At 34.7% G+C, this 16406-nt stretch overlaps 1 protein-coding gene across 11 annotated transcripts in view; it reads right to left on the bottom strand.

Moving 5' to 3' along the window:
• Positions 1-16406, bottom strand: part of ADGRV1 (adhesion G protein-coupled receptor V1) — a 274930-nt gene that overhangs the window by 190711 nt on the left and 67813 nt on the right. For 6 of the 11 annotated variants that reach the window (XM_064642967.1, XM_064642974.1, XM_064642971.1 and 3 more), the window contains 13 exons: positions 16028-16243; positions 14029-14273; positions 13663-13844; positions 12112-12923; positions 10597-10806; positions 7719-7849; positions 7331-7430; positions 6143-6322; positions 4456-4619; positions 3848-3941; positions 3200-3229; positions 1153-1231; positions 389-527 (listed from right to left, as the gene is read on the bottom strand). In XM_064642967.1, coding sequence (XP_064499037.1) covers positions 389-527; positions 1153-1231; positions 3200-3229; positions 3848-3941; positions 4456-4619; positions 6143-6322; positions 7331-7430; positions 7719-7849; positions 10597-10806; positions 12112-12923; positions 13663-13844; positions 14029-14273; positions 16028-16243 — 2582 coding nt within the window. The remainder of the gene's footprint in view (positions 1-388; positions 528-1152; positions 1232-3199; positions 3230-3847; positions 3942-4455; positions 4620-6142; positions 6323-7330; positions 7431-7718; positions 7850-10596; positions 10807-12111; positions 12924-13662; positions 13845-14028; positions 14274-16027; positions 16244-16406) is intronic. The other 5 variants (XM_064642970.1, XM_064642973.1, XM_064642972.1 and 2 more) reach the window with 2 other exon arrangements.

Below are 16406 nucleotides of genomic sequence, written 5' to 3'. Positions count from 1 at the left end.
TAGAAATTGATTGAAATAGAAGCAAAATAGTTCAGCATACTGCAGAGTGAGGACAAGCAAGAGCAATTCACTTTGAGAGTTCTGTTGCAAAAAATATTAAAACTTACATGGAATCTTATATGCTCTTGTCTAAGGAAATTGTATTTGAAATAGATGTTTGAAAGTTTACAATGTGTCTTATATTTAAAAATGCTTCAGTACTAAAAAAGAAAGAAAGAGTAAAATAAGATGACTAATTCTATCTCTTTCATCATCTATTCAGACGATCAAAGCAACTGAAACATGCTGAAAAATCTAGCTGTACTAGTGATCATTCTGCAAAATAAACAAGAGGACATTCTTTTAAGGAAGTTGAAGGAATGAAAATTACTAGATTCAGAACTCTTACCCTTGAGGTCACATTAAAATCCAAACCCAGCTGTGCCTCCAAATTTTGGGCATAAAAAAACACAGACACATTCCCATAAGATCCTTTGTTTCGGTATGCCATTATTGTCAGATCCCCATGAGATTCATTAACTTCAAAACTAAAATGAAAACCAAGACAATGCTCACTGAGCATGTTGTTCTGAATAAAATGGTAGATAATTGTTATATTTTCCCTTCAAATCATTCCCTCTGCTTTATAAGTAAAAGGCACCATTATAGTAGCAGCATCATCACCAATGTCGAATGCAACCTTTTTATCTTTGTTTCTTATGTAAACGGAATTATGTAAAAATCCTATAGGATGTTGTCCTTTTTTTCTTGCTTATTAGTGGCAGATTAAGCCTGTCTATGGTCACGGATGCCTTCTTCCTAGCTCCTGGAAATCAGATAAAAAAGGTCTGGGAGATGCCAGTGTGTATGCTTACATGGATGCAGAGGCTGGAGCAAAGGATGGAGGCTGCAGGAGTGATAGAAGTTCACAATACAAAAGGAAAGCAGCGAAAATAACTACATGGTAGCATAAGATTTCTGAGTAAACATAATGTAAATGCTAGTTTCCAGCATGAGAATTATCTTATAGTTTCCAGTTCTACTGAACTGAATGATGTGTTGCCATCTCAAATATGGGACCCTAGAAGTTCTACTGTTAACTGAAAATTAAAATTACTGAGCAACTCCAATCATTAACTGACACAGAGAGTTCTTCAAAGAGACAAGACTTACTTGGTACTTTCCCATTCAACTACTCCGCTTACTCCATCATTAGCATCAATAATAATTTGTGAAGTTAAACCTTCCACATCTAAAATGGAAAACAGAAGGACAAATATGAAGAACAATGAAGTCCATTTTCATTATTTTCAAGCATAACAGAAGAATTTCTTTATTTCTCTACTAATTTTGTACAAGAAATACATAATTTTCCATTTCTAAAATATGGAGGAGAAAAAGGTCATGGGGAAAATAATTTGGAAAGCCGCAAAGAAAATCTATTTTTACTACCTTACTATTAGAACTGCAAGACAGTGCCTTGAATTACAACTGTTACATTTGATAATGCATAGAAAAAAAAGACTAAAGAAAATTTAGAAAAAAACCCCACAGCACAGAAAAATTAGAAAATGCCAAAAGCAAGATTTGTCAAGGAATCTCATTTCATCTTCATTACGTGTTTTTATTATGATGACATTTAATGTTCTGCAGACTGTGCCATTCTGAGTACAGAAGGGAAAATGAGTAAGAAAGAATAATAAATGATCCAGTATTTCATCTCCTGTTCATGTTTCAGTGCCTGATCATAAACCTTAATGACACACACCTCAGATTCTGCTACAAATATAGAATTATTAATTTCTTATAGGCAGCTTATGCACTTTAACATTCTATCACTTTATAAAAAAATATGTATCTGCACAGTAACCCTGAAAGATGATTGCATGTATTGCCCTGTGAAAATACTGAAAAATTGCTAGATGCCAGAAATGTCCACCACTTTCAGGGACCAGGACCTGACAGTCAGAACTTGATTTTTCTGAGAACATAATACCTTAATTTGTTCAAACAGCATCACATGATTACCTCAATTTACATCAATTTACTTTTAATAAGACTTAAAAAGAAATGAAGAAAGAATGACGATTTCTTCAAAACAAATTGACTCCACTGGATCTGTAGTAAATACACTATTTTTAGATCCATTTGAAAGATCTCTACTAAATCACATAAAACTAAATAAAAGGTCACTGTTACAAATTCAAACCTCACACTATGAGGTAATGATGAACATCATCAATAGCTGCAACACCTCTACATATCAGAAATGCTACTGAAGTTTAGATATCCATAGAGAGTGCCAGCGAATACAGACCCTTTATCTTCACTCCTAACCTGTGTTTTCCCTTGTTGTGTTATAGTCCGATCAGTTTACCCAAGATCTGTAATACTTCACTTTCAACATCAGACCTCTTTCATGGCTGGCATGCTTCCCTTTCCCTGATGCCCCCCTGCCACTCTACTCCAGCTTAGAATTCTTCTTCTATCCAATAAGTTTATTTGTTTTTCTTTCATCATTCCCCAGTGTTGAACATTTTCTCATTTCTTAATTCCTTGACTTTTGTATTAAGAGTCAGGGCTTTTCTTCCACCTTTTCTAGAAGATGGGAGCAAGAGAAGCATGGTGAAAGTTGTCTTTATGTTTACTGTTTCTGCTCCATATGTGTGAAGCCTGATATCAGAAACAGAGGTCACTTAAGTTCCATGTGTTTAACTGTACATCACAGACATCCCAGACCTACACTACATACTGCATCCACATGGCCATAACAGGAACAACATATACAATATATTCCAGATGTGGAGAATTGATTGCACGTGCCAGTATCATGTGCAGGACACCCATTTTTTAATATTAGACACCTAGACTTATATTAAATATTTTCTGTGGGGTATGGCATTGCTGTATGTCCTAAACAAATGCCTTGCATCAACAAGGAGCTAAATCCTCAATTATGATAATTGATAATCCTCAATTATGACAAAGAAAATATACCACCAGAGAAAACAGTCTGATAACAGAATTCATTGTGACATTTTATAATAAGGACAAGTTTTTGCCTTATGGATTAAAACTATTATCTGATCATCCTAAGTACAGAACAATTTAGTTCAGAAAATCCTTTGTACTCTAATGTTACCCTTTTCATGTTTTAAATTTTAGGCTCGACTAGCCATAGCTCCGTGTCTACAAACCAGCAATCAGTCTCACAAATTACCTTTCAGTCTGTAACGAGTTAACTCTGTCACTTCAACACGCATGCAAAGGAAAAGAGAAAAGAGTCATAGAAGATGTTAGAAATAATCAGCATAATTAGCCTCTAGTACCACAGGATAACCCAACTGCCTTTAAAGCCAATGGCAGCTCTGCTACCAAATTCAGAAGCAGAATGAGAATCTAATTAAGCAAACAATAAGTTCACTGGAAGAGGAGAAAAATCATAGAATATGACTCCTAAAAGTAAATCTGATAAAGAGCAATAAAAAGCTGCTTTTGAAAGCGTGAGCACAGGAACCACATGAAGGAATTTTTTTAGACATATTTGTTTCCATTATGTTCTTGGAAATTAAAATCACATTAACTGACTGCTAATGAAACTTCTGAGATAACTGTGCTCTCCACCTGCTAATTACTAACTAACTCCTCTGTGAAAATTGCCTTAGAGTTTTTACAGGGCTTTAAAAAGTAAGAAGTCGTGTAATAATGATTATATTTAATATTCTACAATGTTTCATGCAGAGTACCTGGTCACATATTAGCATAGTTGGCAAGCAAGTGGAATAAGGAGAATATGCCAGAGTAATATAATATGATTGCAACTGATATAAAAATAAAGTTAAACATAATTCTGCATAAGTTGTTTTACCCAGCCTAGGTAGGGAAGAAGTTGAATGGTTCACAATAAGTTCCACTGAAGTCAAATTAACCAAGAAGAATTCTTGCACTTCTGGAACATCGTCCTACAAAACACAAATCCAGCACATCTTCTTTTCACTTTCTCTAAGAAACTGTAACAGAAGTTGCCAAAAAGCAACACACTAGAAGTCTCTTACATTATGGCAACATTTTCCTGCAACACTTTCATATAAAATGTATTATCTTGAATGAATTATGAAGTAAGACATTTTATTTCATGGAAACAACTGTGCTGACACTGAACTAGACGTGAATAAACTTCTGCCCAATTTTAAAGGCATAAATTCCAACCACTGACAAGGTAACAGCCTGTAGCAAGCAATGAATTACACTGGTCTGAATATCAGATAATAAAGTCTTAATGAGAGAGCTTAATTTCATTTAACTATAGGTAGTACTGTTCTCTGTTATTATTTATCCTTATGTGAAATTACCATTAAGACACAGGCTTTCTAAATTACAATAAAATCTATAGCTTCAAGTAATACATAGGTTGCAAGCTTCAGGTTCCACAATTTTCTCTTTTCTGTGTACAGAGTGAGAGGGTATAGAATTTACCTCTAGAATAGTAACACTTATGACAGCTGATGTTTCTCCTTCTTCCAAAATCAGTGAGTCAGAAACAGCTACATAATCAGCTCCTGGTTCAGCCAAGGTCCCCTCTGTCTGATTACTTAAGGTGACCAATCCTGGAACTGTGGCATATGTAACATTGATAGCACCTGTTTAAAATATGACCAAAAAAAACAACTGTTCTCAATTCTTACATAATGCTTACCAGAACAGACAAAGAAAGGAAATCAAATGCTCCTTGACAAAATGAAAAGCCTAACTGCAAACCAGAAGGATTAAAAGAGTAATCTGGAGCCAATAGAATTTTGTTATTGCTTTTAACACGCTCTCAGTCCAGCCTTTGATGATTTGTCCAACAACACAGGACTTGGAAAGCATTAGGATCAAAGGTATTCAGGCATTTGAGGCGCTGGGGACTGAAAATATTACATTACTGAAGTACTACCTGCTACTTCTAATGTATTATTAATATCAGGTTCGGTGCCAAGGGAAGTAGAATGTTTCAGGAACAACCGGTATCTAAGAAAGGCTCTAAAGGCAGTGCTAAATCTAGTTTTCTTCCCAAAAAGACTGACAAAGACTCCAGTAAAGAATAAAAACTAGGGAGCACACTGATAAATTTTACTAAGGGGAAAAGTTAGACATAATTTATTTTTTTTAATAAAAAAGCCACATCTCACTAATCTGTCAGAGTAAGTTAAGTTGCAAATTTAAAGAAAGTGATCCTGGAGATAAAATGACAGATAAAATTCAAAGCTAGTCTTTATGAAATATAACAAAAGGTATAAAAGAATCTTAGTATTAACAAATAATGATAAGCTTTAATTAAGAGATTTTACATTTACTAGACATACTTAGAATAAAGTATTAGTTTCCTGAGTAGCGTTTGAAATTTAATTTAGATATTGATTGATATTAAAAAAGAAATGGGAAAACATAGAAATACCATTAAAATGCCTCTACAAATCTGTGGCGTGTCCAGATCTTGAATATTTGTTTTAACTGGTCACTTCACTTCAAAACAGATAACAGAAACTAGAACAGATTACCAAAGATGTCTAAATATACTCTAAAAATGTAATTAGAAAATGATTACACATTATCTCCTAATGCAACTTAAAATCCTCAAGCAACTAATACAAGTAAATATTTCTGCACACAGCACATCACTGAATTCTGTAAGTTAGTACCACTCAATTTGATTTTAAAAGGAAAAATTGAATTAAAAAAGAATACAGAATCGTCAGAGGAGAACTGAATTCAGTGGCATGAATGAAACTTTTTCCATGGGACATTCCTAAGCTATCAACTTCTGCAAGTTTAGAGGCAAAGATGTGGGAATGATCAATTCATTCAAGCTCCTTTTCTCATGCTTTTTATTTCTTCTGGACAGAGCCACGCTTCAAGACAGATTTGTCAGACATAAAGATACAATTCTAATAGCCAATTAGCTGTGTTATATGCCACAACAGACCCCTTGCTGTGAAATTGAGGGCTAAGGCTCCAGTTTTAGCTAAAACTTAGTTTCCAAGCCTGCACTAAAGGCCTAGAAGTTCTGAAAATATCAACTGTATCCAAGATTTTCTAAATTTTCAGCTTCCCTGTCATAGCTTTCATTTGTCTAATAATTTCAAAACCAAAACTTAACTTCTCTTGGAGTTGTTATACAAACCTAGAGATCCAAATTCTCTGTTAATAAAAAGTTGAACTGTTTTGTTTTCCTCTGGAAGTAAAACTACCCTGGATGGAGAAGCAAAATTCAATACTCCATGTGGTTCATCACTAGCTTCTACTGTCAGAACAGCTTCATATCCCTGACTATCCAAAATGGCAGCACCTGAAGAAGAAACTCCTGCAAAAGAATCAATGGACTACAATTAATACAGCATTATGCAACTAAAGTTTTGTCTTATATTACTGCTACTATTACATCCAAAGGACAGCTAGTAACAGTGCAAATGACATCAAGCCAAACACGACTGCTGACTGAAGTTTACAGATGGTAAACTTCATGGAATGTATACATAATTACATTCTATAACAAATAAAAGAATATTCAATCACAAGAATTTTATGCATACGAAGTATAGAGTTACAAAACTGTATTAAGAAATGAGAAAAAGGGCCAGTGCTAAATATCAACTTTCCTAAATTAATTCTATTGTAAAACGAAAGTTTTCCTAGGTATTCATTCCACAAGTTAAAATTATATTCAACTTCTCAGTCATTCCATTAAGAAATTACTAACAGTCTTGCCTTGATGAATAGTTACATTAATTGATACTTATCCTGAAGGATTACTACAGTAAACAAATTATTAATGCAAGTTGGCAAGGCATCTAGCAGCAACACAACCTATGTCACGTTAGTTTGGTTTTTAGATATTAATTCCAGTTTAACAAAGGGTATTTCAGAAGGGATGCAGTTTCATGCTTTTCTTGTTATAATTTGAATGGAAGAATAAAATATGCTGACATCCTGGAATTCAGAGACAGATCAGAAAGACAGCTTGACATGAAAAGATTGTTTTCAAAGATAAAAATATCCACTTATTTCATGGCACTTGTATCCAGAACATATTAGTATGCTCAAGTTTATATTCAGTTAAAGGGAAGCAAATAAGCACTGAATTAAACAGTCAGTTAAGGAAAAATGCAAAGACACTGTGGGATGTATATATATACATACACACATATACAAAGAAGTTTCAAGGTTGTTTCAATAAAATGTGAACAAAATTTGCACAGTTTACATCTGCAGTATGCTTAGCCCTGTGCTTCCAAAATTGATTAATACATAGGAAAATATTACACTACTAAATGGCAATTTTATGGTATAGCAGGCTGTAGTTGTGCATTACCTTCTGTTTTGATGTTGTACAGGATGATGCGGTATTCTTCTTTTTCTTCAGGAATATAGTCATCCAGCAAGTGAACATACAATGTTGTATTCAATGTCCCCTATTTATTTTGTTGATAAAAGGATTAGTCATTAGTTTATAGAGCACAAGTGATACCACAGTATCACATGTATTTTGAACAATACTTTTAAGAAATGTAAACTTAAAGTATCTAAAACTATAAACTCCTTGCAGTTTAGAACTCCTGGAGTAAAGGGGTGAGTAAATAACCACAAAAAGAAAAAAAGAAAGAAAGAAAAAAAGTGTGCTAAAAAAGCACACTTGTTTCCTCGGCTCACTTAAAATTACAATATTCTCTTGTAGCCACTAGATTTGCTTATGGACTTACCTCAGGAAAAAAGAGTATTCCGGAATAGTTTTCAAAATTTTGTTTTACATTGTGTCCAACTATCTTCCACTCAACAGTAACATTTCCCAGTCCTGGGGCAGTTCGTAAAATATGAAATTGTAGTTGTTCTCCTAGGAACAAATTATAAGATATAATATTTTGAGTTTCCTCTCCTACAATTCAACTATTAAAATGAGAAGTCAAAAACATGCATAAGAGTTAAAATATTTTTTTCTGAAAGACCTTAATATTTTTAATAGTGAGCTTCACAGTAGTTATATAACACATTCATTTTTAACATTGAAACAAAAACCCCACAAACCTAAACTCTTTCTTCCTGGGTTTCTCTGGTTTTAGTTCACTCTTGGAAAAAACTGTCTCTTTTTGGTTCGCCCTTGGAAAGAACTACCAAAATATAAGGAACCTAGTACAAATGAGTAAGTGCCATCAAAATATGCACAAAAAGAAGAGCAGTACTGGTCTGTGAACTACACAACAGAGTAAATGCTGTATACTCAGCTATAACACAGTTTTCTACTACAACTAACTGGCAAGGAATATACATCTTCCTAACGTCTGCAGTGTCTTTTGACTTTACAGAGTGCAATCAGAAAAATGCTTGTAATTACCTGCAAGTTCCATTTATGTGAGTTTGAACTTAAAAATGTTATCAGTGTTAGAAAACATCCAGAAAAAAAATCCACAATTTTAAAATATTTAAAAGCAAAAAATTAATGTTTCATAATTTGTAATGTATATTGTATAATAATTTATTATAATTTCTGGAATAATCAGTATCAAATGACAATGCGCATCTATAAGTAATTACAGTACTTTTTCCACAGGTAGTCATTTACTCACCCATGTTTCTCGGTCAGATTTACCAAAATCTTTGCTATTCCTATCCAGTAAGAAATAATAATACAAGTACTAATCAGATTTTGAAGATTGAGTGTTATTAAGTTAATTTCACTATTTTAAGTTTTTTAATATTCCACCATTTTAAATATTTCTTTAGATATCTGCATTTATCAATGAAGAAGGAGGAGATCTCCATCAATCCTCCTCTTGTTCCCCATTTCAAGCTACTGCACTGTGTTTTCACCTAATACAGTCATAGCCACACATCTGTTGCAAGCTCTGCCTGTACTAAAATGCTACCATTGCCCTCAATAAGGTGATAAAAAATATGTAAACCTTGAAAAGAATACTGATTTGCTTGACAGAAACTTTCAATAATAAATATAAAAGGTAACAATATTTGAATTTATGTCTGTTAACTTTTGCTTTCATAACAAAAAAGATTGTTACCAAAAATTAAATAAAAGCACTGAAATTAAATAAGGGCCTTAGGTAACTAGTTTGGTTGTTCTTTGTTGCTATAATGCAATGCACTATTTTTCCACAAGCTGAAGAAATCAAGTAATTTCCACACTACAGCACTTCAGCTTCAAATAGCCAGCATTCGCTAGCTTGCTATGAATAATATTTAACCAGCTGAATGTATACCAGGTCATTGTAACCTTTGGGAATGAGATGGTTTTTAGTAATTCCTTGTGCTCCTTAACAGTGGCTCTTATCCTACCAGATTGCAGCTGGCTTGGCAGGCAAATGAGGACCACTAATGTGGAGGAATAAAAAAACGGGCACAGACTAGCAGAGAATTAACACAAACCATATCTAAATAAAACCTAAAATGCTACAATGTCATGGTTTAAGTAGGTTTTGTATTTTATTCCTTTTTTCCAACATTTTTGGTAGGGGCTGGGGGAAAGATGCTGCCTGGAAGGAACCAGAACTCTGTCCATCTTCAACCATGTTTTCAGTCGGACAGGCAGTGGGCAGACCAGAGGTGATCTCTGTTGTTGGTTTGAACTGTTCTGTTTGTTGCTATAGTTCTGGTCAATAAATTGTTATTTTTCGTTTATATCTCTTCACATTTTGTCTCTCTGTATTGGTGAAAGGGTGGCCATTCACTGGAGTCTCCACCCCAGCATTAGTCTTAAACTAAGACACATCTTTTCATTTCAGGAAAAAAAACAGACCATGTTCTCTTGAGACAGAATTTTTCTTCCAACAGAAAATACAATGCACACATTCCTGGACAGCAAATTTCTGTTTTCTATAGTTTCCCTGCCCATCAGTTTACATGTCAGAAAAATGTGAGACTTCAATACACTGAGATTCCAGCAAAGGCTGGCAAAAGCAATCACTTTGAGTACTACTACTACCCTACGTAGAACTGTACAAAGCCTTAGGTCAAACATGCAATATGCTCTCTCAAAGTACTAGTAGACACTAGATATCCAATTAATATTGTTCTTTCTCAAAAGCCATGACATCAAGATTGCCACATTGCTACATGAGATACCATAAAAAAGCATAAAGAGAAATTTTAAAACAGTGGGTTATTGAGTCAGAAAGATAGAATATTTGATCCTAATCTTTCTGTGGGAATATTTTCTAGATGATTTAATATTAAACCAGTGATAGATGATATTTGCTTCAGACTACTAAGTGGTATGTAGGACAGAAATTTCTGGAATACAGTATAAATGAATAAGACAAGAAATGCTAAAAGGAGCTTAGAAATGCTATACCAATAGAAGCAAGGCCTAATCTTCAGAAAAACAGGAAAGAACAGATGATGATATATAAAATGGTTTTGGAAATGGTGTATTCATCCTTTTCATAGATTTCATGTAAGTGTAGTGCTTGCAAGAGCTAAAAATCCAAAGAAATGTATGCCAAATATGTGGTTATTCTCTGCTTGCTGGCATGCTCTGAACAGTGATACAATCCCTGAGTCATTATCAACAGAAAACACAGAGATGGAAGTTCATGCTAAAACAGAGTGTGGTCAACACACAGGACCCACCTTCACAACCAATAACAGACCTTCCAGATGTCTGGAAGCTAATGATTCCTGCCACGTTGTCACTTGCCAGGATAATCAGCGTGACAGTGTCGAAACTGGGAAGAATCCTACTTCCTCCTTCAGTATGGACCAGGCTGATTATGATGCTTTCATTATCCTCTGGCTCTGGATCATCTAAAATGGTCAGTGTGACCATCTTTTTTGTTTCACCTACAAGGAGAAGAACACATGCATACTTATGTGTTCACATGAAAATCATCTTTTAAAAAGATTTACCTCTACTGGTAAATATTCAAATAGTATAAGAAAGGATACGGAAAATATTTATTTACCTGTCTAGAAGTTACTGAATGTCATTATGAAGATTTATTTGATTACTGATGAAAAGGTATATTAGGCAATGCAACTAACAAATTATTAAATATACTATGTAGAAATTAACAATGTAGGCATAATTTATGAATGTATAGAATTCTTTATTTGCTTTAGAAGTTCTCTGGATTTCATATTTAAATTAGAAAAGGGGAATATAATGCTTGCAAAAAAAACCTACCAAGTGCATAAATTCTCTGATGAACATTATCCACATGTATGTACATTCAATTTGAATACATTTACTGGACCAGAGAATGCACTAAAGTGGGCTGTCATTGTGTTAATTATCTGTCTTGTGGAATATCAAAGAATGGTAATGTAAACAGGAAACACAATCAATTACATATTTATGCATAATCATACATATGTATGATTATACATATGTATAATATGATATGATTACATATCATACATATAATCCATTATAATTTGAAACACAATCCTATTACTCAGTGTGTCTACATAATCCATTCTCATGACTCTATCAGTGTATAAGATACGTATATTTTTTGCTATATTGTCTTTCAAAGTATTTTGAAAATAGATTTACTGAACTTATAAACACTAATGTAATTACATGTCAGCTTCAGAATCACTCTTGGCAACCCCTCATTTGAGTTCAGATGATTTAGCAAGCTAAATGCACACTAGAATCTTTACTATACTCCTGTCAATTGTTTTCTAAACAACTGTTCAATCATCTCAGACTTTAAAAATTTAAAATACATTGGTCATGTTGCGTGGTGCTTAAGTAATGCCTGCCACAGAATTGTTCATCCTCTTTGCAGTTTTTTTAAATATGCTGTTACATTATGTTACAAAATCAACATAATATTGGAATAAAAAAAGATGTATCATTAAAAATTAATACTGTGCTGACTGAAGATTGCCAAAAGACCAGTAAGGTCCAATTCTCATTTTCATTATCCTTGATATAGCAACTACTTCCAGCAATATTATTCCTTATTTATTTAGTAAAAATGTAATGTCTATAATACACACTGCAATATTTCTTTTAAAATATTTAAATATTTATACTTTTCATCTTCTTTCCCTTTTAGTTTGTGTGTGTGTTTGTTAGGTTCTTTCTGTTTTTCTTTGGTTTGATACAACAGAAACTAGTGCAAAACCTTGCCTCACCTTCAGCAAACACCAGAATCTCACCAACACCCACAAAATCCAAGTCTGGGGTAGCAGTTCCACCAACAACACGCCATTCCACTGTCACCTGTCCCAGGCTGCCTTCTGTCCGGTGTATCATTAGCTGCACCTCGGTCTGAGGGCGTTCTTCTACTTCAATATACAGACCTTTCTCTGTTGCATTGGGGCTTACACTGTAGATCTTAAACACTCCAAAGGCATCCCCGTTCATCATTATGATAACAGTGGAAGTATTTGGCTGTCCTACAGTTGGCTGATTTTTTAAGCTGGTTGAGATGTTCATTAGTTGAACTTCCAAAAGAGATATAGTGAATTTTTCATCCAGCTCTGGCAGGCTGTCAGGGAGTATGGTAACTGTGAGGTTTGCAAACTCTTCCCCTTCCTGCATGATGGCCCATTGTCTTATGACAGATTCATAATCACTGCCAGCAATGGCCTGTGTGCTAAACAGAGTGGATGCACTGCTGATGTTTTTCCTGTAGGTCCATAATCCTGACGTGTTAGTTAATGAGCTGATCTCTGCTGTCAGCCAAAGGCAGAGAGGAATCTCAGAGGCACTGGAAAATGTAAAGGCTGAACATGCTTGTTCTTTTAGGCACTGAGTTGCACAGGCATACAGTGGGTCACTTGCTGCCGACACGTTCGCTCTGGTCTTGGATGGCTGGTCAGGAATTCCTTGTACAGGAGACTCATAATAGGCCAGGATATCCTCACCTTGCTCAATGGCAAGAGTTAAGACGTCAGTCTCGGAAGTGCTGTAAAATATCTGCAGCTGACCAAACCTTCCCCCACTAAAAGACATTAAAATAAAAATGTTATATTAGTTGGTGAAGCATGTCTAATGTTCTGTATATTGCTCGGTTAAGAATAAAAGTGAACGAAACCAATGGACCCTTTCTGAATTGCTCAAAAGTTAAATTAAAGTGGATTCCCTTGAAGCTAGTAGCAGAATAACTAGTAAATAACATTTTTTTTGGAGAGTAAGTTTGATTATTTATAGCTTGAGTAGCAGTCGATTAAAAGTGTATGTTTGCAAACATTTGTTTTGAGGAATTAACTTAGTCTTCTTAGGATTGGCAAAGAAGAAAAAGCCTGTGCTGTCCCATTGTCATCATTCCTCCTAGGTGTCCTCGGGACATATCACATGCAATAAACCTGTTCCCCTTTTCTTGTGTTCCACCACACAAAGGTTGATGCCCTTTGTCCTCCAATTGACATCACAGGAACAGGCTGCTTTGCAGCTTTAAATGGTTTGATAATTAAGCAGGCAAAATGAAACTTCAAGTATACTGTGTACACTGGTTACACTACAAATGTGTATTATGTTTAAATACTTTATGCAGATTTCCAATAAGCAGACATCTAGTTCAAAATCAATGTGTGTGACATAAAAATTAATTGAGCTGGCAGATCAAGAAATTGCTGCAAACACTTATACAAGAGCATGACATTTGAAATTATACCAAAAAATAAAAACTGGGAAAAATAAGAAAAAATAAGAGATAAAAAACCAGTAACCATTATACAAACCTTCTCCTGACTGTTATATTTGCAAGCAAATTTCTTTCTAGTGGCTCCTGAATTCGATATGAGGATTGATGAAAGAAAACTGTGCCGTAAGGATTATCATTGGCAGGAATCACAATATGTGCCATGCTATCTAACCCGATAGCACCACCATTGGAGGCCTGAGTTAATTCTACATGGACAATCTCAAAAAGAAAAAAAAGAAAAACAAATAATGCAGCTGAGCAGTTTTTGCTATTTCTAAAAATAATCACAAGCAAAGTAAAATCTGAGCTTCTTGCAAGAATATTCCTTGTTTTGATTTGTACACATTTCTTAAACAAGTTAAAGCTCTAATACTATTCAAGAAAGACAGAACACTTTACTTACTTCCTCTAATTCTGGAACATCATCAGCCAAGATTTCCAACAGCAACATCTGAATGGCTTCCCCAGGGGTAAAAGTAATATTACCCTTGGCAAACTGCAAGTCCTCACCAGCAGGATGCCCATTAATGGTAGCAGCCCAATGAACAGTAACATTACCCAGTGTCCCAGCATTGCGGATTACTGGCAGATTTAGGGTTACTGATCCAAATTCAGGCTCCTCCACAGTGAATTTGGTATTCTGAAAAACTGAAGTATGCCACAGAGAGATGTGAGTGCATTAACAATGAAATTGAAAGTAAATATATCAGTTCCTTAAGTACTTGGTTTTATTTCACTTGATTGCATTTACTTGCACAGGTAAATCACTTTTAATCAGGTTTAAATTTAAAAGCAAACTTTCAATATTCATATTTTCATCTGCAGAGAAAATGATCATGAAAACTAAGCCTTCATCCAAAAAGTCTGTTCCAACACAATAATTGTTTGAGTCTAACCAGGAAATGTTCTAAGGTCTTAGAATATAATTTTGTAGTTATTCCCAGCAAGGACACTCCTTACAAGCTTTCATGTCACTTACTGAGGAAATATATCAAAACAATTTAACATGGAATATATTAAGTAGATGTCACAGAATCACAGAATCACACAATCACAGACTGGGTCAGATTGTAAAGGACCACAGTGGGTCATCTGGTCCATCATCCCTGCTCAAGCAGGGTCCTCCTAGAGCACATGGCACAGTATTGCATCCAGACAGTTCTTGGATGTCCCCAGTGTGGGAAACTCCACAACATCTCTGGGCAACCTGTTCCAGTGTGTGGTTACTGCACAGTAAAGAAATTCTTCCTCATGTTCAGGTGGAACTTCCTGTGCATTAGCTTCTGTCCATTGCCTCTTGTCCTGTTGCTTGGCACCACTGGGAAGAGCCTGGTTCCATCAAGAAAAGGCTGGCTCCATCGTCTTGACACCCTCCCTTCAGATACTTATAGACATTGACAAGTTCCCTCTCAATTCAAATCTCAGCCTTTCCTCGTAAGAGATGTTCCAGTCTCTTAATCATTTCTATAGCCCTCTGCTGTATTGCTCTAGGAGCTCCATGTCTCACTTGTATTGAGGAGCCCAGATGTGATCACAGCACTCCAGATGCGATCTCAGTAGGGCTGAGTAGAAGCGCAGGATCACCTCCCTCAACCTGCTGGCAATGCTACTCCTTATGTACTCAAAGTCTTCCTTGTATTAAACTTTTAGTTTTCAGGAATTAAGTTAATTAATTTTCCACCTGGAATTATTTATTTTTCCTTCTACTAGAACAAGAACTAAGTAGAGTACAGAAGGGAGAAAAGACTGAGCCAAAGGAAAAGGCAGAGAAAAATATACTGTACACCAAACAACAAACAAAAAAGAGAGATTTCTACAGTAATGATTAAATTTTTGACATCACCAAAACTCTTCTCAAAACCTGTGTAATGAAACTTATTTTGGAAAGTATAAGCAGTTCTTTTTATTAACAACAGGTAGAAGTAAAACCAAAGTACTTGACAGAAAATAAGAGAATGTAATTTAATTTCTCTTCATATTTTTCAATTTCAGTTTTTTCCCAGCATTTTTGAAATTTGTTTTAGCTGATTATTTAGTAAAACAAAGATATCAAAGTATTTAAGCAGCAGGTATTAGAATGCAGATTTTGGCTTAAACATATCACAGAAATGTAACACTTTGAATAAATAAAAAATAAGAAAAGTACACTAAAATCCCTTTATCTCCATTAGAAGATTCCAAAATCTTGCCATATCAGCTGACAAAATAATACTTTTTTTGTCATACTAAAGCATCATTACTTCTTAATTACATGTTTTAATTTAGTTTATCCTATCTTTTCCTTTACTGTCTTCATCCAGACTTCCCCTTCCAAATGTTTTTATTCAGTTATCCATTAACACCTCAACCACAAACCCACAGTAAAAATGTTAACAGAAGAAAGAAAATATGCACTCATTTACCAAAGGATCCAAATGGGTCATCAGAAGCCTCAATAGTTATGACTGCCCTCATCAAAGATCCAAGCAAGGCTCCTCCTGTTGTTTGGTTCAGCAGCTGAACATAAAATGATTCCTCAACTTCAGGATAGATATCATTAATTATATAAATTGGCACAGCTTTACTTGTTTCCCCTTCTAGTAAGACAACATCTGATGAGGCTACACTGTAGTCCTCGCCTAGATTTGTAGATGAAAAAACCCAAAACATTAAAAACCACATAATATCAATGCATTATGGTTCAGTGTAGCGAACATCATCAGGAATACCCATTTTCTCTTTTTCCTTATACATGCATTTCTCTGTGTTTTTATGATTTTTCTCTTTATCTTTAGACCCAGA

The sequence above is a fragment of the Pseudopipra pipra genome, chromosome Z (genome assembly GCF_036250125.1).
Source record: "Pseudopipra pipra isolate bDixPip1 chromosome Z, bDixPip1.hap1, whole genome shotgun sequence".
In the NCBI taxonomy this organism is placed as follows: Eukaryota; Metazoa; Chordata; class Aves; order Passeriformes; family Pipridae; genus Pseudopipra; species Pseudopipra pipra.
Note: the sequence above shows the minus strand (reverse complement) of the source record. Positions and strands in the feature narration are given on the sequence as shown.